At 48.1% G+C, this 19,965-nt stretch overlaps 1 protein-coding gene across 1 annotated transcript in view; it reads left to right on the top strand.

The window, feature by feature from the left end:
• The first annotated feature begins 407 nt into the window (after positions 1-407).
• The window catches only part of efnb1 (ephrin-B1), a 57,063-nt gene continuing 37,505 nt past the window's right edge, over positions 408-19,965 (top strand). Inside the window, exon 1 of the mRNA XM_061079472.1 lies at positions 408-1,382. Within this exon, the coding sequence (XP_060935455.1) occupies positions 1,267-1,382 (116 nt within the window). The 5' untranslated portion in view covers positions 408-1,266. The remainder of the gene's footprint in view (positions 1,383-19,965) is intronic.

The raw sequence follows: 19,965 nt of genomic DNA, 5'->3' as shown, positions 1-19,965 counted from the left end.
CCCCCCGTCTCCCCCCATCACCAAAAAGCTTTTCAGTATGACGAACAGGCCTAACTCCAATGTCCATTTCAATTTGGGTCGATGGCTCGGGCCGAGGTGGGGGGGGTGGTGGGATGGAGATGTGGGGGTCAGCCCAATAACAGCCCCCCCCCCCTCCACACACACACACACACACACACACACACACACACACACACACACACACACACACACACACACACACACACACACACACACACACACACACTCCGCCGTCCACCCCCTCCACGTCCCCACGAATGCGTGCGCTTCCTGCTTCCAAGTCGGGACGGAGCGCTGTGATTGGTCGCAGCTCACTCCGGTGGGCGGGGCCTCGCTCCTCCTGCGCCTCGCTCGCCGCTCGGGTTACACTCGAGCTGGAGCAGCAGAGAGAGAGAGAGAGAGAGAGAGAGAGTGTTCCCTCTCTCACCCGCACGACTCGAACCCAGAAGAGAGAGAGAGAGACTCGTACCGGAGATGGACAGGGTGGCAGAGCGGGTTCCCAGCCACGGGTCGGACTGCTGAAAGGTTCGAGAACCTTCACCCCGGAGAGAGAGAGGGGGGGGGCACGCTGCTGGTGGATATCCTTTACGCACCGGAGTGCCACTGCGCCGGGACTCGACCCGCCGAGAGACACATCTACAAGAGAAACTCCATTCCTTCGCAGGGGAGAATATCAGGAGGAGCAGGAGGAGCAGGAGAAGGAGGAGTGAAAGAGAACACTGGAATGAAGTGGACCTCGACATTCCCGGCGTGCTGCGGAGTTGTGACTGATGGATGAACGTGGTCATCTGTAGGGAGGAAGGGGGGGGGAATCCACAGCGACAGGTACACACACACCGCCAGGAGAGAGAGAGAGAGAGAGGGAGAGAGAGAAAGAGGGAGAGAGAAAGAGAGAGAGGACTGACAAAGACTCCATCAGCCTCCGCCGCCGCATCGCGTCTCCACAGACAACCGGTTAGATCGGTTCCCACCGGGCATCGGATCCCAGGCGCCTCCGCGGAGGAGCACCCAGAGGCCGGGAAGAACCCGCGGGTGTGTGAGCCACAGGTCATCCAGGGGGGGGGGGGCTCCTTCGTGTGGTCCAGCGGGATATGTCTCTGGCATCGACCTCACATGCTCCCGGCTGATCGAAGCTCACCTTCCCGCTAGAGGCTGCCCGGACCCCGGACGCACCGTGCGCCTCCACCGACTCGCTCCCGGTTCCTCGGCCGCTGCTCGTCCTCTGCTGCCCGCTCACCGAGCACCATGGCGGGACTCGCCTGTTGGAAGTATTACCTCTGGATCTTTATTTTGCTGTGCAGGTCGGCGCTACCTTCGGCCAAGTTGCTGGAGTCTATAATCTGGAGCTCGCAGAATCCCAAGTAAGTCTCCTGGTTCGTGTTGTGCCTATAAGCTTGGCTCTGTCTCTGTGTGTGTGTGTGTGTGTGTGTGTGTCTGTGTGGAATGAACAATACTGGAGAAAAGTTGCCATTGTTGGGTTTAATGTTCTGTTAAATGTAGTAATTATCCCCCAAAATAGAACATAATTTATTTAGATTTAATTGCCACATGCAGAGTTTGGTGCTGAATCTTTTCCTCTCAGGGGGAATTTCCCAACAGCAGAGAAACACAGGAGGCACCAGCATTCAATCCACAGTGTTCCAAACCTAATCCACTGTAATGACGGGTTTCTTATGACTCTATTACATGCACCTGTATTTTACCTGAAGGCTGAAGGTCTCACACACACCTGAGGGTTGGTCCACTTCTTCAGTATCTCTAATTTGCTGTGTAAAGAATGACAGGAAACTCTGGTAAAGGTGGCGAGAGGGTGAGGAAGAGAAATGTAGGATCAGATGTTTACTCCTCATATCAGAGGCAGCAAATGCTTGAAATGAATCTAGATTTGTTTCTTCTTTATTGTCCTGGCTCGGATCCAGCCTATAATTTCTAAACATCAAATCAACTTCCTTTTAAAAAAAAGGCAAAGCAGCCGAAGCAATTTTTCACATTATTATTCCCATCAAAACAAACAGAGTGAACCCAGACTGCCAATAATAAAACACACTCTGGCAACAATTATCACCCACTTAGGCTCGACTCCCACATTTTGCCTGACGTTGGAAAGCGTATATACACGAGGTCGGGGGAAACAAACTGAAAGAGAGAAAGAGGAGGAGAGAGGTTGAAAAGAAAAAAAGGATCTCCTGTATTTCTGGAGCTGACCTTCATTGGAGCTGCACAGCACCGAGGGGAAATGGAGAGTAGCCTCCACCAGCTCATAACTAGAACTTACTCAGTCAAGTGAATCCGTGATTTATCCCCCAAATGTCAGATGTCATAGGAGCTGGTTGTGCAGCCAGTGAGTATGAATATTGCCTGCCATGTTCACTGGAGTGTGTGTAGATATGTGTGTGGGGCCCTAATGGTGGAGACTACGGCCCATCAGCTTTTATCGGAGTATGGCTGCAGAGGTAGTGGAACAATGGGCGTCATCATCTCACACACACACACACATTACCCAGGCCCACAGGAACCCTCACACTCTGTGTCAGCCGTGGGGAAGCTGAATGAAAAGAGAAGAAAGGCTGAGACATTTATTGATTGATGATGTCACCTTCAGGGAATGTCCGAGAAAGTTTACCACTCTGGTTCTTTTAGGGATTGGAAAGATCACTTCTCCATCTGTTCCTCCACTTGTAAAAAAAAATCCCCAACGCCCCGGCCCGAATATTTCATAAAGTTCACAGTGGAACAATAATGCACTCTGCAAAGTGTTCCCTCAACCTAATTATCCTGCTGCTCTGCGCCGGAGAAAGCAAGAGACAATTATCTTGCTCTGTGCAGCCTTTTGCAATAATAAAAGACAAACCTGTTTTTCGGTGTCTTGATAGGCAATAAAAAGGGAATATTTTTTGACGACAATCAACATCTGTCTTGTTTTGTTGTTTTTTTAAACTTCCCATCTCTCCGGTCTAGTCCCTCTATGTGGCTGTGCAGTGATAACCCACACTGACTGGGAGAAAAGAGAGGGAGGCCTATAGAAATGTACAGAACACTATCTGGTGACTTATCTAGATTTACGATGTCTCACTTCCTGTTCCCACTTTGGGGAGCACTGCTGCCTCGGCTAATAAATTAATCTGGCCCTCTGCTTGCACACTGTACCACATGCACACAGAATATAACAATACCAGCGCCTCCCCACAGGCCATGAGTTATGAGACAAAGTGGAGGAAACCAGCAGGTTTGGGCCACTATGGTGTGTTGTGTGTTTCTTTGTGCGTGTGCAGGTCTATGTATAGGTCCCCCCTTGAGTGTTCCTTCTGTTATGGATTTCCATGTGAGGATGCCATCACTCCCGCTCCGGCATTATCAATAACTGGGGTTTTCTTAATTGATTTCGCCCCAGCACGCTGGAGCATGCGACATCCATCACCCACGTTTCACGCCATCTGGATAAAAGAGGAAAGAAAGAATCATCCAAAAAGTTCTGTGGCTGTGCTGCAGGGTGTATGAGACCTTTTTTTTTGTTGGTATTTAATTTGAGGCCAGATGAGTGTGTGTGTGTGAGGGTGGGGGGGGGGGGGTGCAGCCGTGCAGAAGGAGGCTGGATGTGTCAGCGTCCCCAGCCCGGTAGAGGACCGTCTCACATTTGATCAGCGCAAATCGGATTAGCTCTCATTTAGCTGAGTGGGATTACGCCAGAAAATGTCACTTTGTTATGACTGATCACGTCCCATCGGTTTGGCCGGATCCGCCGAGCCGCCACGACGTACAGGCACACACTGCGAGGAGCGGACACTCTCACGGGCACAGTCGCAGCGTGCTCAGGAATGCCGCGGCCTTGCCAATTTTCCTTTTTTTTTTGCACGATAATCTGACAAGGTCGCCCACGAGAGGATCCTGCACGTCCTTTGCTAATATTTACCCCGTGACCTGCAGCTCCTCCACAGTCTGTTTGCAGCCCAGGAGACAAACAGGCTGATGGGAGCTGGGAAACACACACCTACTGAAAACAGCCAGCCAGGCAGCCAGCCCCGGCCAGGAGTCCGCTGCACTCGCGCTGAACCCCCCCCCCCCCGCATTTCTCAGAGGCCTCGGAAACACTTTGACATTTTTATGAAGCCCGCTAAAAAAAGAACACAAAATAGCCTAACAGAGGGAGGTGTTTGTGCTGATAAAAGTCAACCGGAGCCTGTGTTGCCGCGGGCCTTTACTTACTCATCTTGTTTCGCTGGTCGTTGACCTCGGCCGCCTGGCTCACAGTTTAACAGTCGACTGATTCAGTGTGTAACGTGCTGGCGTGGTTGAAAGGTTCAGTGAGTTCCGTGATTACTCTGGATTTGATTACCGCCGTGATATTTAGCAAGGCAGAAAAACAAATTTGTTATTTTTTTTCTAGGGGGGGAAAAAACACCATAAGGTGGGAAGTTTATTTTTTTAAATGTCATTTGGAATGCAGCATCATTTTATTTGTGTGCTTTTAGTAGGGTAGGTACACAGAAGGCTTAATTAAAATTCTAGAGTTTGATTTTTATGATTAGAGTTTTGTGGTGATAAAACAGGAAGAAGGAAAAGACTAACTTCTGCTTTGCTTTTGGAAGCTGCTGTTATTTAGAAGCTTAAAAAGTCTGGAACACAGAGCGACCTTTGCTGGGGTGGCGTTCACAAAAGCTCACCTTCAAATATAAGCAGGGTTTCAACAGGAGCCTACAAAAACAAGCTGCAATTGCAAAACGTGAAACTGCCGCAACCTGTTGAACAAGAGCAGGATGAAACTTCAGGACGAGTCCATAAACAGGATCTGGTTCGTCACTGAAGGCTCCTCTCTGCCGGTCGGCCGGGTGCGGGTCACCGCTGAGAGGGTCACAGGCCTGTTTTTGTTTCTTCCCCGCCGCCTTTACCCTTTTTACCCCTTTTTGCGATATACACCTTCTCTCTCCTTGCCTCCCCGAGTTCCCCCTTTCTCTGCCCCTTTAGACTCTGATCATGTTTCCCTCTGATACAGATCTCATTACACACAGAGAGGACTTAGAGCCTGAGCCCCACTCAGGGAGAGAGAGCGAAGGCCGACCAATAAGAAATACTTGCGGAAAGCAACTGGCCCAGGGTTCTGCAGAAAGGCTCCCTGTGTCTCGCTGTGAGGACAGCTGCGTTTGCTCTGTGTGTTTGTGTGTGTGTGTGTGTGTGCACTTCTGTGCGGACGGGACTGTTGTTTCAGCGGTGTGTGGAACGACAGATTCTTCATTTGGTTATCTATGTGAGGCACCTGGGCTGCCAGAGAAGGGGGCTGCACGGCCTTAGGATGTTTCAGGGGAGAGAAAAAATGCTGTTTTTCCGTCCTGGTTCTGCTCCAGATGGACTCACTTTATCCGCTGGTGGTTTTGGCTGCCACATCACTGAAAACTGATAATTGTGCCTTTTGTGTGTTATTGATGCGTACATTTCTTTATATCCAAGCAGCGGTGCACTTGAAACTGAGACCCGTTCCCCCGGCTTGCAACTAATTTGGAGCTTTTCTCTCCCGTGTGCATGGGGCACTGCCTGACGTCCAAACTGGTCCCGTAGTTTGGTTTTCTTTCAATTTCAACTCCACATTATAGACACTGGTTCACCACGTTCACAGCAGAATGCAGTGAACCAGATTTGAAAAGATTAGACTTTATTAGTTAGTTGACCGAAAAACAATCAACAGCAGCTTTAAAAATCCACCACATGTTGACGAGACCTCCTTTTACAGTTTATTGAGTTTCGTCACAGTATCAGTGGATAATGTGATGTTCTGTAATTTCTACAACCAGCTGAGAAACTGTTACACTAATCAGACAGGAATGTCTGAGTTTTTTTTTTGGCTTATCCAGGAATTAAAAACATTTATTCTATTGTCTCATGACACATATAGTATGGCTTCATATTACCGACACATATAATGGATTTTCCCCTTCTAATTTATCAAACTAATATTTTGTTTCCAGTATGTTTTGTGTGGGCCTTTCTCACTTCTCTGTGTTGGACAATTTTAAATTCACATCTTTGTGTTTTGGAGGTTGAGCAATTTCAACTTTTTTATCTCCAAGGAACAAAGAAAACCCACCAAAAGAGTAAAAGATAAATAATTCAATAACTAAAAATAATCCCAAAAAGACAATTTACAGTGTCTTGACAACCAGAGTTTGGAACAACAAAACGCACACATAGGCGGGACAGACAAAGGATTAGGTTGTCTGTGGTGACTCACAAAAACTATGACAAATTGTCGAAACTTTGCATTACTCAACGTATTTTTTATTCATACAGAAAAACAACAATAATTTCAGACTGAAATGTATTAAGATAATCACAAAGTATTTTTTTTAATATTTGGTCTGTATCTGCATGGTCTAATAATTGCAAGTCCATTTATTTTATAAAAAAAAACTGCAAATCAATGTGAGTATTGTGTGTTTGGTTTCTGTGTCCATGCTGCAATTAAAGGACATTAAGGCTCATGTGAAAGGGACAAGTATAGGATTATGGGAGTGAATGAGTGCTTGAGAGTGCATGTCGGTGTGCTATTGTTCTTTGTTCAGCCACAGTGGAGCATTAAGGAAGTGTTAGGAGCGTGCCAGTGTGCCCCTGTGGAAGTGTTGAGGGCCGAGCGGAGGACGAGTGTGGAGAGGCTGAAACAGTGGCTGCCTCACAGGCAGTTAGCGGCCGGCCTTCATTAGACGGAGGCCTGGCTGGCAGCGGCCAGGAAGTTCCCATCAGCCCCGGCTCTGCCAAGCAGAGGCACAAGGCGCTGGTGCTGGAAAGCGTCCCCTTAACGATTTCTTCACGCCGCCTCAACTCGAATCGAGAGAAAACGTAGGAACGCCGAGTTACAGGAAGTGGGGGAAAAGTTGAATGGGCAGAGTCTGCCTTTTGTTTGCCATCTTAGTTCTTTTACATAAGAGCAGTTGGAAAATAAGGGGATTAAACAGGAGAGGAAAGGAAGCTAATGTAGAGCGTTGAAACGCAGCCCTGGGCTCAACCGCACATCCTTTCAGTCCAGCACAGAGCTCCCAGATTACTTCCATGTGTCAGTGCGATGGGGAAAAGAGAGGGAGAAAGAAGAAAGGGGGACAGGGGAGAGAGAAGTTGAGCATTTGAAAAGCAAGCCGACTTGGGTTGGTGTAGATCAGTGGCGGTGTTGGACAGTGGAACGGATCTGTGTGACAGCCATCTCTAAAACCATTACCCCTGCGGCTGCGACTCGGGAACTCGTAACCTCCTCCTCCGGACTGACCTCATCGACTTAACTCTTTCTCAGAGAACCCCTCTGTGCCGGGGAGGCAGACCTCATCAGTGGCCGGGCTCAAGCAGCGGGCAGGCAGCCTTAACAGCCAGCTGCACTACCAGTTCCTTTAAGACGTCATGAGTTGTCACCGGCACACAGGCAGCGAGGGATCTGTTCTCCCTGAGTTTGTGGCACTCCAAAGACTTTTGTGGGAAAGTTTGAATTTAGCGTGCCAGGACTTAGGGGAAGGGGATGACGGATCCCAACAAATAATGACAACAAAATGAATAGGGCAGGGCAGTTGTGGTTTTGCTGAGAAACTGAGTTTGCTATAAACTATGATGTAAATGTCGATAACTTTTTCTCGCTTTTTTTTTTGCGCTGAAAAACAAAGAGATAAAAAATCTTTACTCAAAATCCATTTACCAACCCTATCACCAGATTTACTAGCATTTCAGGAGCTTTCATCTGCATGTAAATATCTACAAAACATATTCTAGACTAAAAACATGTTAACTCAAGGTTTACTGGCAACTTTAAATATTTACACAACTTTCATCTGCATCTACAAAATTACAAGAAAGGATTAGATTTGGATTAAATATAACTTAAACAATTATTATAATATATTTAATGACATATAATAATATAATATAATATAAAGTGTTTTAATATATATTTGTTAGCTGCTCTACCAGTCTCATAATGAATTTACCAATTATTTGGTTGAAAAAGCACAGCTACAAAATTGAGAAATATATTTTTTACATATGTATTAGACAAAGTAATTATAATAAATTATTTAATGCAAACAAAAAAATGGTAGGAGGTACGATTTAAGAAGTTAAGAAATTATAATAGTCAAACTTTTATCTCTGACTTTTTTTCTGCCCAATAAATAATTTAACAACACTCAACAATAATGTAATAGAATTTAATTATGACTCCTATGAAAAGAAGAAAGGGGAGAAAAAAGATAATATTTTACAGGTAGACAGTGGATGAAGCATGACCATACCCAACCAGCCTGGAACATATCATTAATGATCATCATGGAGCTCTTTGTTCACTCTTATGAGTACACTAATGGAGTGACAGTGTAATTGAATGGAGTGGTAGGATAATAGAATGATAGAATGATAAAGTAATGGAATAGTGTGGTATGGAAGCCTCCCTTTCCCAAGGGACACCCCCCGTAAGTGTGTCACCGTGGCAGACGGGCGGACGCTAACAGCCCCCCTCCCCCATGTTAATTATAAAGCATCATAATCCATCTATGGCATACAGAGGCAGGACATGGAGACTATTAGGGGGAGCGTAGAAATGGCACAGAGTATAATCCTCAGGACTTTACCACTATTAGGCTCCCCAGGCATCCAGCGAAAAACCACTAATTTCTCCGGTAATCTAACTTGAGCAGTCCCTCTCCTGCTCCGGCTCTCCGAGTGTGTGTCCCAAATTTTTCAGATGTTAACTGGAGGTTTGATTTATCTTTTATCTTTTTTTGTCCCCCCCCCCGACTTCATTTTTTTTCCCACCATGCCCACAGGCAAGAGAGACAGCCCCAAAAGCCTTCTAGTTTGTGTGTGTGTGTGTGTGTGTGTGTGTGTGTGTGTGTGTGTGTGTGTGTGTGTGTGTGTGTGTGTGTGTGTGTGTGTGTGTGTGTGTGTGTGTGTGTGTGTGTGTGTGTGTGTGTGTGTGTGTGTGTGAGTATATATGCATGCCTCCGTTAACCCATTCTGCCAAGTCTTGGCTGAGCCTTTTCTAAGCAAACTCCCAGCATGACCCCAGTCCCCCTTGTGCTGGTGAGAGGAGCTGGAAGAAAAGGCCTGTGGGGCTCCCGCGGCTCCCAGGCCCGGCCCCGGCCCCTCCGTCCGCGAGGGCCGGGCCTGGGATTCGCCGCGCGCCGGGGCTCTGTGTGGCAGCTGTGACAGACGCTTCAATCGCCTCTCCCCGGGACACCCCAGTGCAACCCTGCATTCCCTTTCACACCTCGGAAACGGGGGGGAAAAAGACAATTACACACATATTCAGGCGAACCTCCCTCTCCCACTCGTTCCACAATCCTGCATCTCTGATGTGCGGCCATTTACTAGATCTATAAAAAAAACAACTTCTAAAGTTTCCTGTGCTCTTGCAAATAACTCTCCCTGAAAACAAATTACAAATGGGGTTTATTTGTCTGGACGGCCCGTCTGCAGTTCCATTATGTATGTAAAGTTACTCTTGTTTATTTGATATTTGCCAAGTTGTCCTTTCGCTAAGTAAACACTATAACTCAGCCATTTCCCCTGCAATTCCCCCGAATATTTCGAAAATGTAAGTCATGGAAAAAGATATGAGCCTTAAAGTGGAGTTAATGCTATCATGTATGGGCTGTCAGTAAATCGAGTTTGTCTCTGGGCCATCCAAGCAGGGACTCGTAAGCCAGCGGGATTTAAGTCTCTTAATTGAATTATTTTGATTGCCGACTTGATTGATGGAGTCAGATGTGGAGCGTTTTCCATGCGTTTTTGTGCGACTAATTCTTCTTCCAATAGAGCCATACCAGACAGATACAATGGGGGGGAACCTGCAATCAATCACGACTGCAAGCCCAAGCATTTTGTCCGGGGGTGAAATGTGCCTGCCATCAGGTCCGAGTTCCACAAGCCATCCAGACAACGTCAAAACCAACAATGACATCAGATAGTAGAGCTCCTCTAAAGTCTAATCTTCCCATAATGCCATGCTAAACCCCACAGAGACCCACGGCAGGGAGAAAGGCTTTTTTTATGCCCCGGCACTGCTCCTCCTCCTCCTCCTCCTCCTCCCATGGCCTGTGGCTGTATGTGTGTGTGTGTGTGTCCATGCATGTTGGGAAGAGAAAAGGAATTCATGAGTGAATGGAGATGTCACTGTCAGACTCTGGCCTCCGCATGAATCCTCTGCAGAATGGCCATATTGGCAGCTTGTGTGTGTTGAGTGAGAGAGCCTGTTGGGGGTCTGCTGTCCCCCACAGCACCCCCCCTCTCTCCACGTAGACTCCTCGCGGCCGTGATTGGAGCACGGCGGGGCACAGGTCTATATTTCATCCTATTCATATGAGGGGAGGCCGTTTCATCTCCCACACACATGTTCCCCATTAGATGTGTGTGTTTATTCTCCCCCATGATGTGCTCGGGCACTGGAAGCCTCTCATCTCAGCGATATTGGAAGGAGAGAGCGAGAGTCGGCTAAAGCAAACACAATATCCTAAACCTCTCCGCTCACTTTATGAACTATGCAGAGAATAAGACTGAAGGCTTTGCGTGGAACCCGGTGTAATGAGGAACCGTGGCAGTTTTCTCTCCTAAAGCCCACGTAATATTATACTTCACACTGTGATTTTTAACTGGCTTTAATCCTAATGTGCCGCTCCAGCCGTCTCGTCTCCCATTTTTCCCACTGCATTGAAAACTTTTTTTGCTATTCTCCTCATCTGTCTCTGAACTTCCCCGGTGTGAAACATGACAGGCCGAACCTCCACCCCATCACTCCTCTCTCCTCCTGTTCCGTCTCCGAGATGAAAGCTCCTCTTTGGAGACAAACCTCTGTGAGTCTGGGCCTGTGTGGCTGCTTTCAGGAGCTCTGTTTGCTGCATTTTCTGATTTATTTATACACCTCTGATTGTGGCACCTTGTGCACGACAGGTAACCACGCAGTCGGAACCTTGCATGTGCATTATGCTGGCTGAGTCAAATTCGGGTTTGAAATATACATGAATGCATGAATATATTTATCGTGGAGAAGCCCCCTAGTTCATCCGCCGGATTCTCATTTCCTGCAGTGGGCCCTGCTCTGGAATGGAGTGGCGTGATCCTCGGAGGCGCTCCCCACATGCGGCCACAAAATAGAGCCGCCCGGTGCAACCTCGCACACAATGGAATGGCGGAGGCAAGGGGAAATGATTTGGCTCCCTGTCGGATTGGCTGGAGCCCTCTCTTCAAAGCACTGTGCCTGGCTGAGGCTTTAACCGGCCTTCTCCCTGCATTAGATGTGCGTCCTGTGATGAGCCTTTGAAGGGTGCGGGCAGCTCTGGCTGGGAGATTGCGATTGCATTGCACGGATGTTGGGGTTCGGGCCCCGAGCAGAGCGTAGCCGGCCCTGTGGCTTCAGCAGGACTGTGGAGCCGCTGCACGCTGCGTTGCCTAAGTAGGCCGGACTAAAACGTGTTGACCTGAAAGCCGCAATGTGACGAAGGAGCAGCTGCTCTGTCATGTTTGGATACACACACATGCACACATATATCACCACAGCGGAAGGTAGTGTGTCGATGTATATATGTGTGTGTGTGCGTGTGTGTGTTCACTAGCTCAGGAGTCAGCTGTGGTTGGCTTGTGCAGATTAAGGTTTGAGTGTGCGTTACAGATGGCGGTAATAATGATCAGATAGCCCTTGTAATGGAGACGGCCCAGTTTGTAATGGCTTCCTAAAACAACACATGGAGCGTCTTTACGAGGCCACAATCCACCCGGTTATCACAGAGCAAACTGTGTGAATGAGAATAGCATCATGTCAAACAAGCTATTTATTAGCACACGCATCACACACACACACATTTCATTTTCATACCGACAGCCTGTGTCTTCGCCGGCGCCCTGCTTGTTAAAGGCGAGTATTATCAGCGGAGACACAGACTCCCGCTGCACCAGTTAGGCCGTCCTCCTCCCCCTTTTCTACATTCACCGTTAATGAGCCTAATGATGTGTGTCTCCGAGATTGCATCAGTCAATATGCTGTTCAATATGGGTTTTTAGAAACCCACTGACAACTTAAGCATGTCCGCCTGGATAAGATCTACCATCCGACGGCGGGCGGGCGGGCGGGGGGGGAAAGAGAAAGAGCAACTAATTTGTCTTGGATTGGATGGGACATGTGTAGCTGTCTTTATAATCACGGGCTGAGATCGTAAGCAGAGAATAGACGTGTCACTCACCGTTCTCTGATAAGAAGCCGCTCTAAAGGCTCGGCTGTGTATTAAAGAAGAAAACAGCGTGTCCCAGATAGAGCAGCGTCTCGGGTGCTCTCTTCTATGGAGATCTATTTTGTGTGTTGGGTGTAAATAGTTTTCTGTTGTGCTCCCTTTTGTTCCCCCTTTCACTGGTGGGTTTTTTGTTTTCGGTTTCAACTTTTTTATGTTTCATAAGGGGATTTAGCCGGAGTTTTGTTTCAGTTTATGTCAGAAGGTATTTAAGATGTTAGAGAACAGAGGGGAACTGCAGCTCCGTGCTTTGTCAGAGAGCTGCAGCCGAAGTTCAACCTCCGTCTACTGATTACAGATGTGCCCTTTTCACTGCGGAACTTTTTCTCCCCCTCTCTATATTTGGCTTATTATTTTTAGTCACGTTAGTTTTCAACACAAGTTACCTTCCTTCACTTTTTTATATTTAGCTTACTGCGCTTTTTGCTTCTTCTCTTAGGGAAAAGAAACGAGTCAGCAGAGACCCCCGGTGACACAGAAAAGCTGTTTCTTTCATAAACCACAGTGCGTTTGATTGATCTGTCCTTTGGTCTTGATCCCTGGGCTCGGCTGATTAAACCTATCCATCAGCTCCTCTTATCAGCTCCCTCACAGATCGACTGCAGGACACTGAACTAAAACCCCTGTATTGTTGCTACACAGAAAAAGTCAAAGGCTAAGGACGGGGAGGGGAGAGTGTTACCAGCACTCGTCTCTTCAAGGCCCTGTGAACAAAGACGGAAAAATTCCCCACCGTGTTGTTTTTAGAGAAAATAGCTCCCGTTTAAAAAAAAAAGGGTTACGAGATAAGTATCTCTCACGTTACTCGCACACATTTGTATAATTGTGCTGCCTATGTTGGAGTGACCTCTAAATGAGGTCAAACAGAAGCGGTGCAGATTGTGACAAGAGTGTTTCCCCTCTGGAGGGAAATCAGAAAGTAATGTTTCCTGTCCGCAGAGTGTCAACTCCCCGCTAGTGATGTGACCCTGCCCCCCCGGTCACAGCTCGCTCACAGACATCAGGCAGATAATGACATTTCGTTCACTGACAGGCTGTCATTCACTGGCCTGTTGCGAGCTTTGACTCACACACGCACACACACACACACACATTCTTGGACGTATATATGTGCAGGCATGCTTGCGGGCTCGCTGGAAAACAAGGGCAGAAAGGCACGGCCGCTGTTATGAATCATTTGTATGATTTGCAAGTCAAATGGCCGGTTTCATAAGAGGCGCCTGTTATTTTCTGAAATAAATCGCAGTTTCTCAACGTCCGGGTGACTGTTAAAGCAAATACATCAAGGCTCCAAAAAAAACGTGGATGATTGAATGTCACTTTGCTCTCATTTATCTGCAGGCATCTATTACCATCGCGTTGACACGTCGATGAAAGCAGCAGAGTGATAAGCCAACAGATGGGCTTTTAAAACTCACAGATGCATGATTGTGGGACAGTTTGTAAAAGATACAACCCTTTTTTTTGCATTTCTTAAACATCTTAAACTGCATTGATTTACGATCCTTAAAATCCAGAATTTTTTTCCCCCACATAGTTGGAGATAAACACAGACTTTTTGTTGGATTACAGTCACAGGCTGCGTGCTGGTTTATCGTGACTTTACAGCACATCTAAATCAGATAGTGCTGAAGTTTGCAACTCGCTGCCTTATCGTGAGATAATTGACCTGAGTTTATGTAGCCCAGATTTCATGTTGAAAGAAGATAGTTTATTGAAATCCTGTTGCAGCATGCCCTGCAGAAGCAGGTGTGGACCTGCGGCTGGCTCGCCTATTTGCCACTAGGGATTTCTGGTTGTGTGTCTGTGTGTATGTGTGTGTGTGTGTGTGTGTGTGAACCTTCCCCAAATGCTAGACAGCAGAAGTTGCCTGCGTGGCACATTCATTAACCTGGTATCTAACTAATCTCCTGGCTAATTCATTTAGTCCTCCCAGGACTCCTGTGTATTAATATCCTCTATGTGCAGCCGCTCATGGGCGCTGCTGTAGGAGCGTAGCCATGGCGATGATTGTGTCATTATTTTGCAGTCTGATGAGTGATATCCCAGAGGGCTGTAGCTGGGTTGTCCAGGCCGGTCGAGAGTGCCTGATTAGAATTGCAAATGGACGCCAAGTGTTGTGTTTATTGTGTGTCTCAATATTGGAGACAATCAGGCGAATCAAAGCCCTCAGCTGGAGAGATGGGACCGAGGCACGGTGGGCCTCTCTGGTTGGCACCATGTCCTCAGTGCTTGCTCAGTGCTTCCTCCCCCTTGCTCCCTCTCTTCTTCCTCTTCTGTCTGTTCCCCCTCTCTCCCGGACGACTTTGTCGTGTGTGTGTCGCTCCTGAAGTACACGGACCCAGCTGGAGAAGGAGAGCCGAGGAGAGAGCCACTAAATCTAGTGCACTCAATCATCTGTAGTGTGGCGCTCTTCTCGCACAGCTGAGAAATATTAAAGACGCTTTATGATAATGAAAGTGCTGGCGACAGACATAAATATCAGGGGCAAAGTGCTGAAGGATTAAAATGTCTTGTACGTTTGCTCATAACACAAATTTGTCATTGATTTCATGGCTCCCCGAATCGTTAGAGACAGAATTATCAGCTTTTCATCAGTTCAATTCCTTTTTTGTCTCGGTGTGTGATGAGAAGTATCGAGCCCCGGCACATATTTAAGAGGAGATATCTGCATGCACTGCTGTCCTCGAGCCTCACAGAAAGAAGACGCCTGTTGGCAGCCTGCCTGTGTTGTGGCTGGGCGACAGACTGTGGTGCAAAGTGCCCCAAAACACATTTTCTCCGCAAATTACTTGTGAATTGTTCCTTCTCGGCGATTGGCCATTACCCTGATATTGACTCTGTGTTTGTACAGGATTCAGCGAAATCCATCTGAAAGCCATCCAGTGCTGTTGTGCGAGACAGGAAACTAGTGTTTTAGCTCCCCGTGTAATTCACTCTGTCAGTCGCACACAGAGAGGCCTATCTTCTCTTGTTTCGCTACTGTTGGCTTGTGAAGTATGTCTGAGTGTGTATATATAATGTACATGCACATGCAAGAATGTGTGTGTGTGCGTGAGTGTGTTTGTGCGCTCATGCATATGTCCCTGCTCGAGCAAAGGATAAATCCTCAGGTCATACCTGCTCCCCATATAGCACTGCATGACCAGTCACAACAGGCATATGTGAGGCCCAGGTACGGGCATGCACAGTGAGCTATGGGGAAATGACTGTTTAAAGCTACGTTTTATTGCACCACACACGTACTCTCAAGCCCCGGCCGCTGTAGGCCAAATGAATAACTAATTTAAGAGGAATGTGTTCGCACTTGACGGAAATCCCTTAGATTTACTGGTAGCTCTCGCCGTGACTTGCGAGCCAAAGAGAGAAAGGGCCTGCAGCCGCCATAAAGACTCACATGTCTGACACGATATGATCAAGAGTCACCGGTCTTGAAAGGCAACAGTCGATGCTTGTGGGACCGGAGCAGCAGCAGCAGCAGCAGCGTCTCACTTGTTTGGACAGCGCCGTGTGTGCCGTTGAGCTTGACGAGCAATTGATGAGAGATTGTGTGTGTGTGGAGAGAGACAACAAAAAAAGAATGGTTGAGAGGGAGAGTGTGCGTCAGGTCGCCAACGTGGCTGTTTGCGAGTGTGTGAAACCGAGGAGAGAGTTCACGAGGTGACATCTCGTCAGCTGTTTGACTTTCCCAGTTTCCCAGGGAAGCAGTTCCGAGAACAATGCAGAAGAAAAAACCACCAACCACCGACAATTGAAATGCCACAAAAAAAAAGTCCCGCGCTGTTTGTTGGTGACTGAATTATTGCCGTTGCTTCAGACTGGAGACAGGGGTAGGGGGGGGATGTGTGAGCGACTGCGCTGGGCCTGTAGCAAACACGTATCACCTACCGGACTCGTCGAACCATCCATCTCCTATATGGCGCTCCTCACAATAACAGGAATACATTAAATAAGAGTGACTCAGGAGGGAAGGCGGCGCAAGATAAATATTGTGTTTGTATTGTATCCTTCCCTCTCCCTTGCAAATGTCTCTCACACTGACAGATGAACAATGGAAGTATTTTGAACTTTGCTGCATGCTATCTTTTTCACTTCTGGATTCGGAGCCGCGCCCGTCCAAAGCCAGACGGATTCTGACAGAGGTTGATTGATTTGCTTCTCTGTGCGCCGTTGTCTTCCCTTTGTTCTCCCAGGAAGCCTTGTGGTTTCTCTCCAGTGCGCCAGACTTTCTGTAGCTGTGGCACATTAACACCTGTTAACAACGCGCAGACTCATAAAATATCGATTCAGGCCCCCTTTGATCGTAAAAAGTGTGGCCATAAAATTCGGCAGGTTATTTCTATATTCCTGAGAAGAGAAGAAAACCAAATCTTTTTTTTTTTTTTTGCTCTCTCGGAAGGCGGCGGGGAGCAGGCAAAGAATAAATATCCCTTCAAGGAAATGTCTGTATCAGCTTTCTTGCCAAGTGCTGGATGAGAAGATTGCCGTAAGTCTCATGTCTGCACACTGAAGCCACGTTTAGCTTAGCTCGAAGACTGGAAACAGGTGACGCGGCTAGCATCTAGCACCTCTAAATCAACTAATTAATAAGCTATACCTCATTTGTTCAACCCGCTCGAAATTCCACGTTGTGGTGTTGCAGGCAGCGCTCGCAGGCGTATTCTGTTACCCACCGGTGGAGCCTGTTTACCCTGGTTTCCACTGTTTATGTTCAGCTAACAAGCTCCTGGCTCGGGCTCCAATTTTTTTTTAAGCCTCACAGATATGAGAGCGATATAAATTTTGGAGAACTTGGGAAAGAACGCAAATAAACATGTTTCCCCTACCGAGTCAAATCATTCCATCAAAAACCGGGCCTCATTAGTAATGGGTGTCAGGTTTGTTTGGGAGACGTCTTCGCTGATTTGATCCCCAGATGTGTCAGATGTGCCAAAATACTGTCATGGGGGGGGCAAATAGAAGCTCTGAGTCGCTGAGCACCAGTTTGAAAAATTAAGCAAACTTAATCCACAAGCCGTAGCCTGTCCCTCCTCCTCATGAGCTTTTCCCTTTGCTTCATTATTCAGCGTAAAACTGGGATCCCTCCGACTAAATTTGAACCACACTGCGATAGGAGGCCAATTGTAAAAAAAATTGAATTTAAGCCCGACTGAATTGTCTACAATATGGAGTTGTGCGAGTGTGTGAGGCGTGCATGCCTGTGCGTGTTTATTCGCACAGTGTGATGTGGTTATTGGAGTAGCGACATTAAGGGGCCGTGTTTTGTCTGCGGAATCCTTTCTGAGGGCTTTATCGATACGGCTGGAGATACACAGCAGAAGATGGCCGCTGGTTAAAAACACAGGCAAGCTGCGTGGGTTTGATAATGGTGATGATTCTTTTTCTCTCTAGTTTGGTCTTCGCTCCCCCAAGTGGGAGTGAAACACAATCGGGTGAGTGTGAGACACGCCATTGTGCGTCTGGGAGGTTTCTCCTGCGTTCGCTCGCCTCCTGCTCTGCTCGGCACTGATTACAACCTTGCGTCCTGGTCCAGATCTGGACTCTCGCCTCTGCAGCTCCAAGTCCCACGGGGGGATTCCTCTCTCAAGGACTGTCCAGCTTTCCCGACCAACGCACACACACTCACACCAGCTTCGGGTGTCTGGCCCAGTAACACACACCCACTCAGGCATGTATGGGCACACGTATATCTGCACACACACAGTCGCACAAACCCGCTCACACATACAGTGGGCTCGGGCCAGGCGGGTTTGGCAGTGAATGTAGACTGGGCCTGTGGAGAGATCTTTACGGAGCATGCAGAGCCCATCTGTGGCTGCTCCTCGGTGATGGGAGGCAGCTGGCTGTGTGTGAGTGTTTGTGCATGTGTGTGTGTGTGTGTGTGTGTGTGTGTGTGTGTGTTGTGTCATGGCCAGGGTAGGATTTAGGCGAGGAGGAAGGAGGCTTGTGTGTGTGTGTGGGTCACAGATCAACACCAGAATGAGGCTAAACTCGAGCTGAAACGGACCCAAGCTCTCCTGTCTTATCCAGATCCCCTCTCCTCTCCTCTCCTCTCCTCTCCTCTCCTCTCCTCTCCTCTCCTCTCCTCTCCTCTCCTCTCCTCTCCTCTCCTCTCCTCTTCTTCTCCTCTTCTCTCCCTCTCCTCTCCTTCTCCTCTTCTACCCGCCAGCTGGAAGAGCTCAGTCCCTGGGCTCCGGGATGAATAAGTGGAGACGCAGAGAGCAACAGTCTGGGCCTTCTCCCGCTGTCAGTGATACCGTGGATGACGTTCAATCACGACCGCATACACCCGCACTCGCTTAACTCCCCTGCTCTTAGAGAGGGATGGGCTCGGCATTGACGGAAACCACAGAGGGCCATAAGAAGAAACAGATTATGCTCTTTCTCCTCCCTAATGACTTCTGACACTCCTCTCGCTCTCGAAGGTCCTCCTCGGCTCGTCCGTCGGAGCAACAACGTCCTCTTCTGTCCTCCTCGTGGCAGGGCCATCTGGGTGTCATCTTGTTAGCTCATTATGGCCGCCGCGGACGGTGCGATGCTAACCCCTCATGTGACAGTGATCGAGGGCAAGCATACTGAGCCTGTTTGGTGAACATGAGAGGTGTGTGTCAGCCGCACTTGTGTGTGTGTGTGTGTTGGTTTTTGTAGAAACTCGCCCTGTGCTGTGAGTCACACCGAATCTCATTTGCCGTGCATGCCAGCCTGTTGACTGAGCTAACTGAAGCTAGTGTGTGTTTGTCTGTGTGTGTGTGAGAGAGGGGGGGGGGGTGCTGTCTGTGTTCACACGTACAAAAGCAGTTCTCTGCAGGGTGGAATTCAGGAGATTCTGTCTGTCTCTTTTTTTTGCCTCTGACATCTTCATTTATGTCGCTTTAATGGGGACAGCCCCGAGGGGGAAATACCGAGCTTTTCTGCTTTTCAGCAAGTCGCCGTTGCCAAGTCTGGTCTACTGGAGTTTAAATGAAACTTGGAGTGAGTTTATAGTTTATCCAATACCACTAACCCGTTGGCGAGTTCATCCCCGCTGCTCTATAATAAGGGTCAAATCCTTTTTCTGCTTGGCTAAACAGTTCTGGAGCCAGATGGGCCTTGTTTTGCTTAATTTCAGGAGCCCTCTGTTTGTGCGTGTGCCTCTTTACGTGTTTGTGTGTGTGTGTGTGTGTGTGGCCTGCACACGGGCATTGAGGAAACTTGTTTACTGTGTGTGATATGGGAGGAAATCGGTGTGTGTACACTCTGGGGCGTATGTTTATGCATGGGAGTTTACAGTCAGGACTTCCGAAGAACATCTGCCCCCTGCCCGACAGAAGCCACCTCTGTGTACAAGCACCCGGGGGGGGGCCGAGCCGCTGGTGACGAGCGCACACGTGTGTCACCGGGTCACCTGACCGCTGCAACGCTTCAGACACTAGAGGGAGACTGGTTCCAGATCTGCTGGTGACATACTGCTGACGCTTCCCATTGATCGACAGCGTTATAGATGTGGCATATTTCTCTGGAGCATTACAAACACACTGACAGTTTGATGATACATGTCTTCTCTTTCCCCCCGGGTATGAAATGATCACACTGTGTCAACTGCATTCAGTGGTTCTTCACCACATATCGAGAACGGAGTCATTTCAGAAGCCGCCGTTTGAATGTTTCCATTGTGAGGCCCGAGCGAGCGTGCAGCCTCTATCTTGATGGATCTGAAAGCAGTTTA

This window comes from Limanda limanda, chromosome 10 (assembly GCF_963576545.1).
Source record: "Limanda limanda chromosome 10, fLimLim1.1, whole genome shotgun sequence".
NCBI lineage: Eukaryota > Metazoa > Chordata > Actinopteri > Pleuronectiformes > Pleuronectidae > Limanda > Limanda limanda.
Note: the sequence above shows the minus strand (reverse complement) of the source record. Positions and strands in the feature narration are given on the sequence as shown.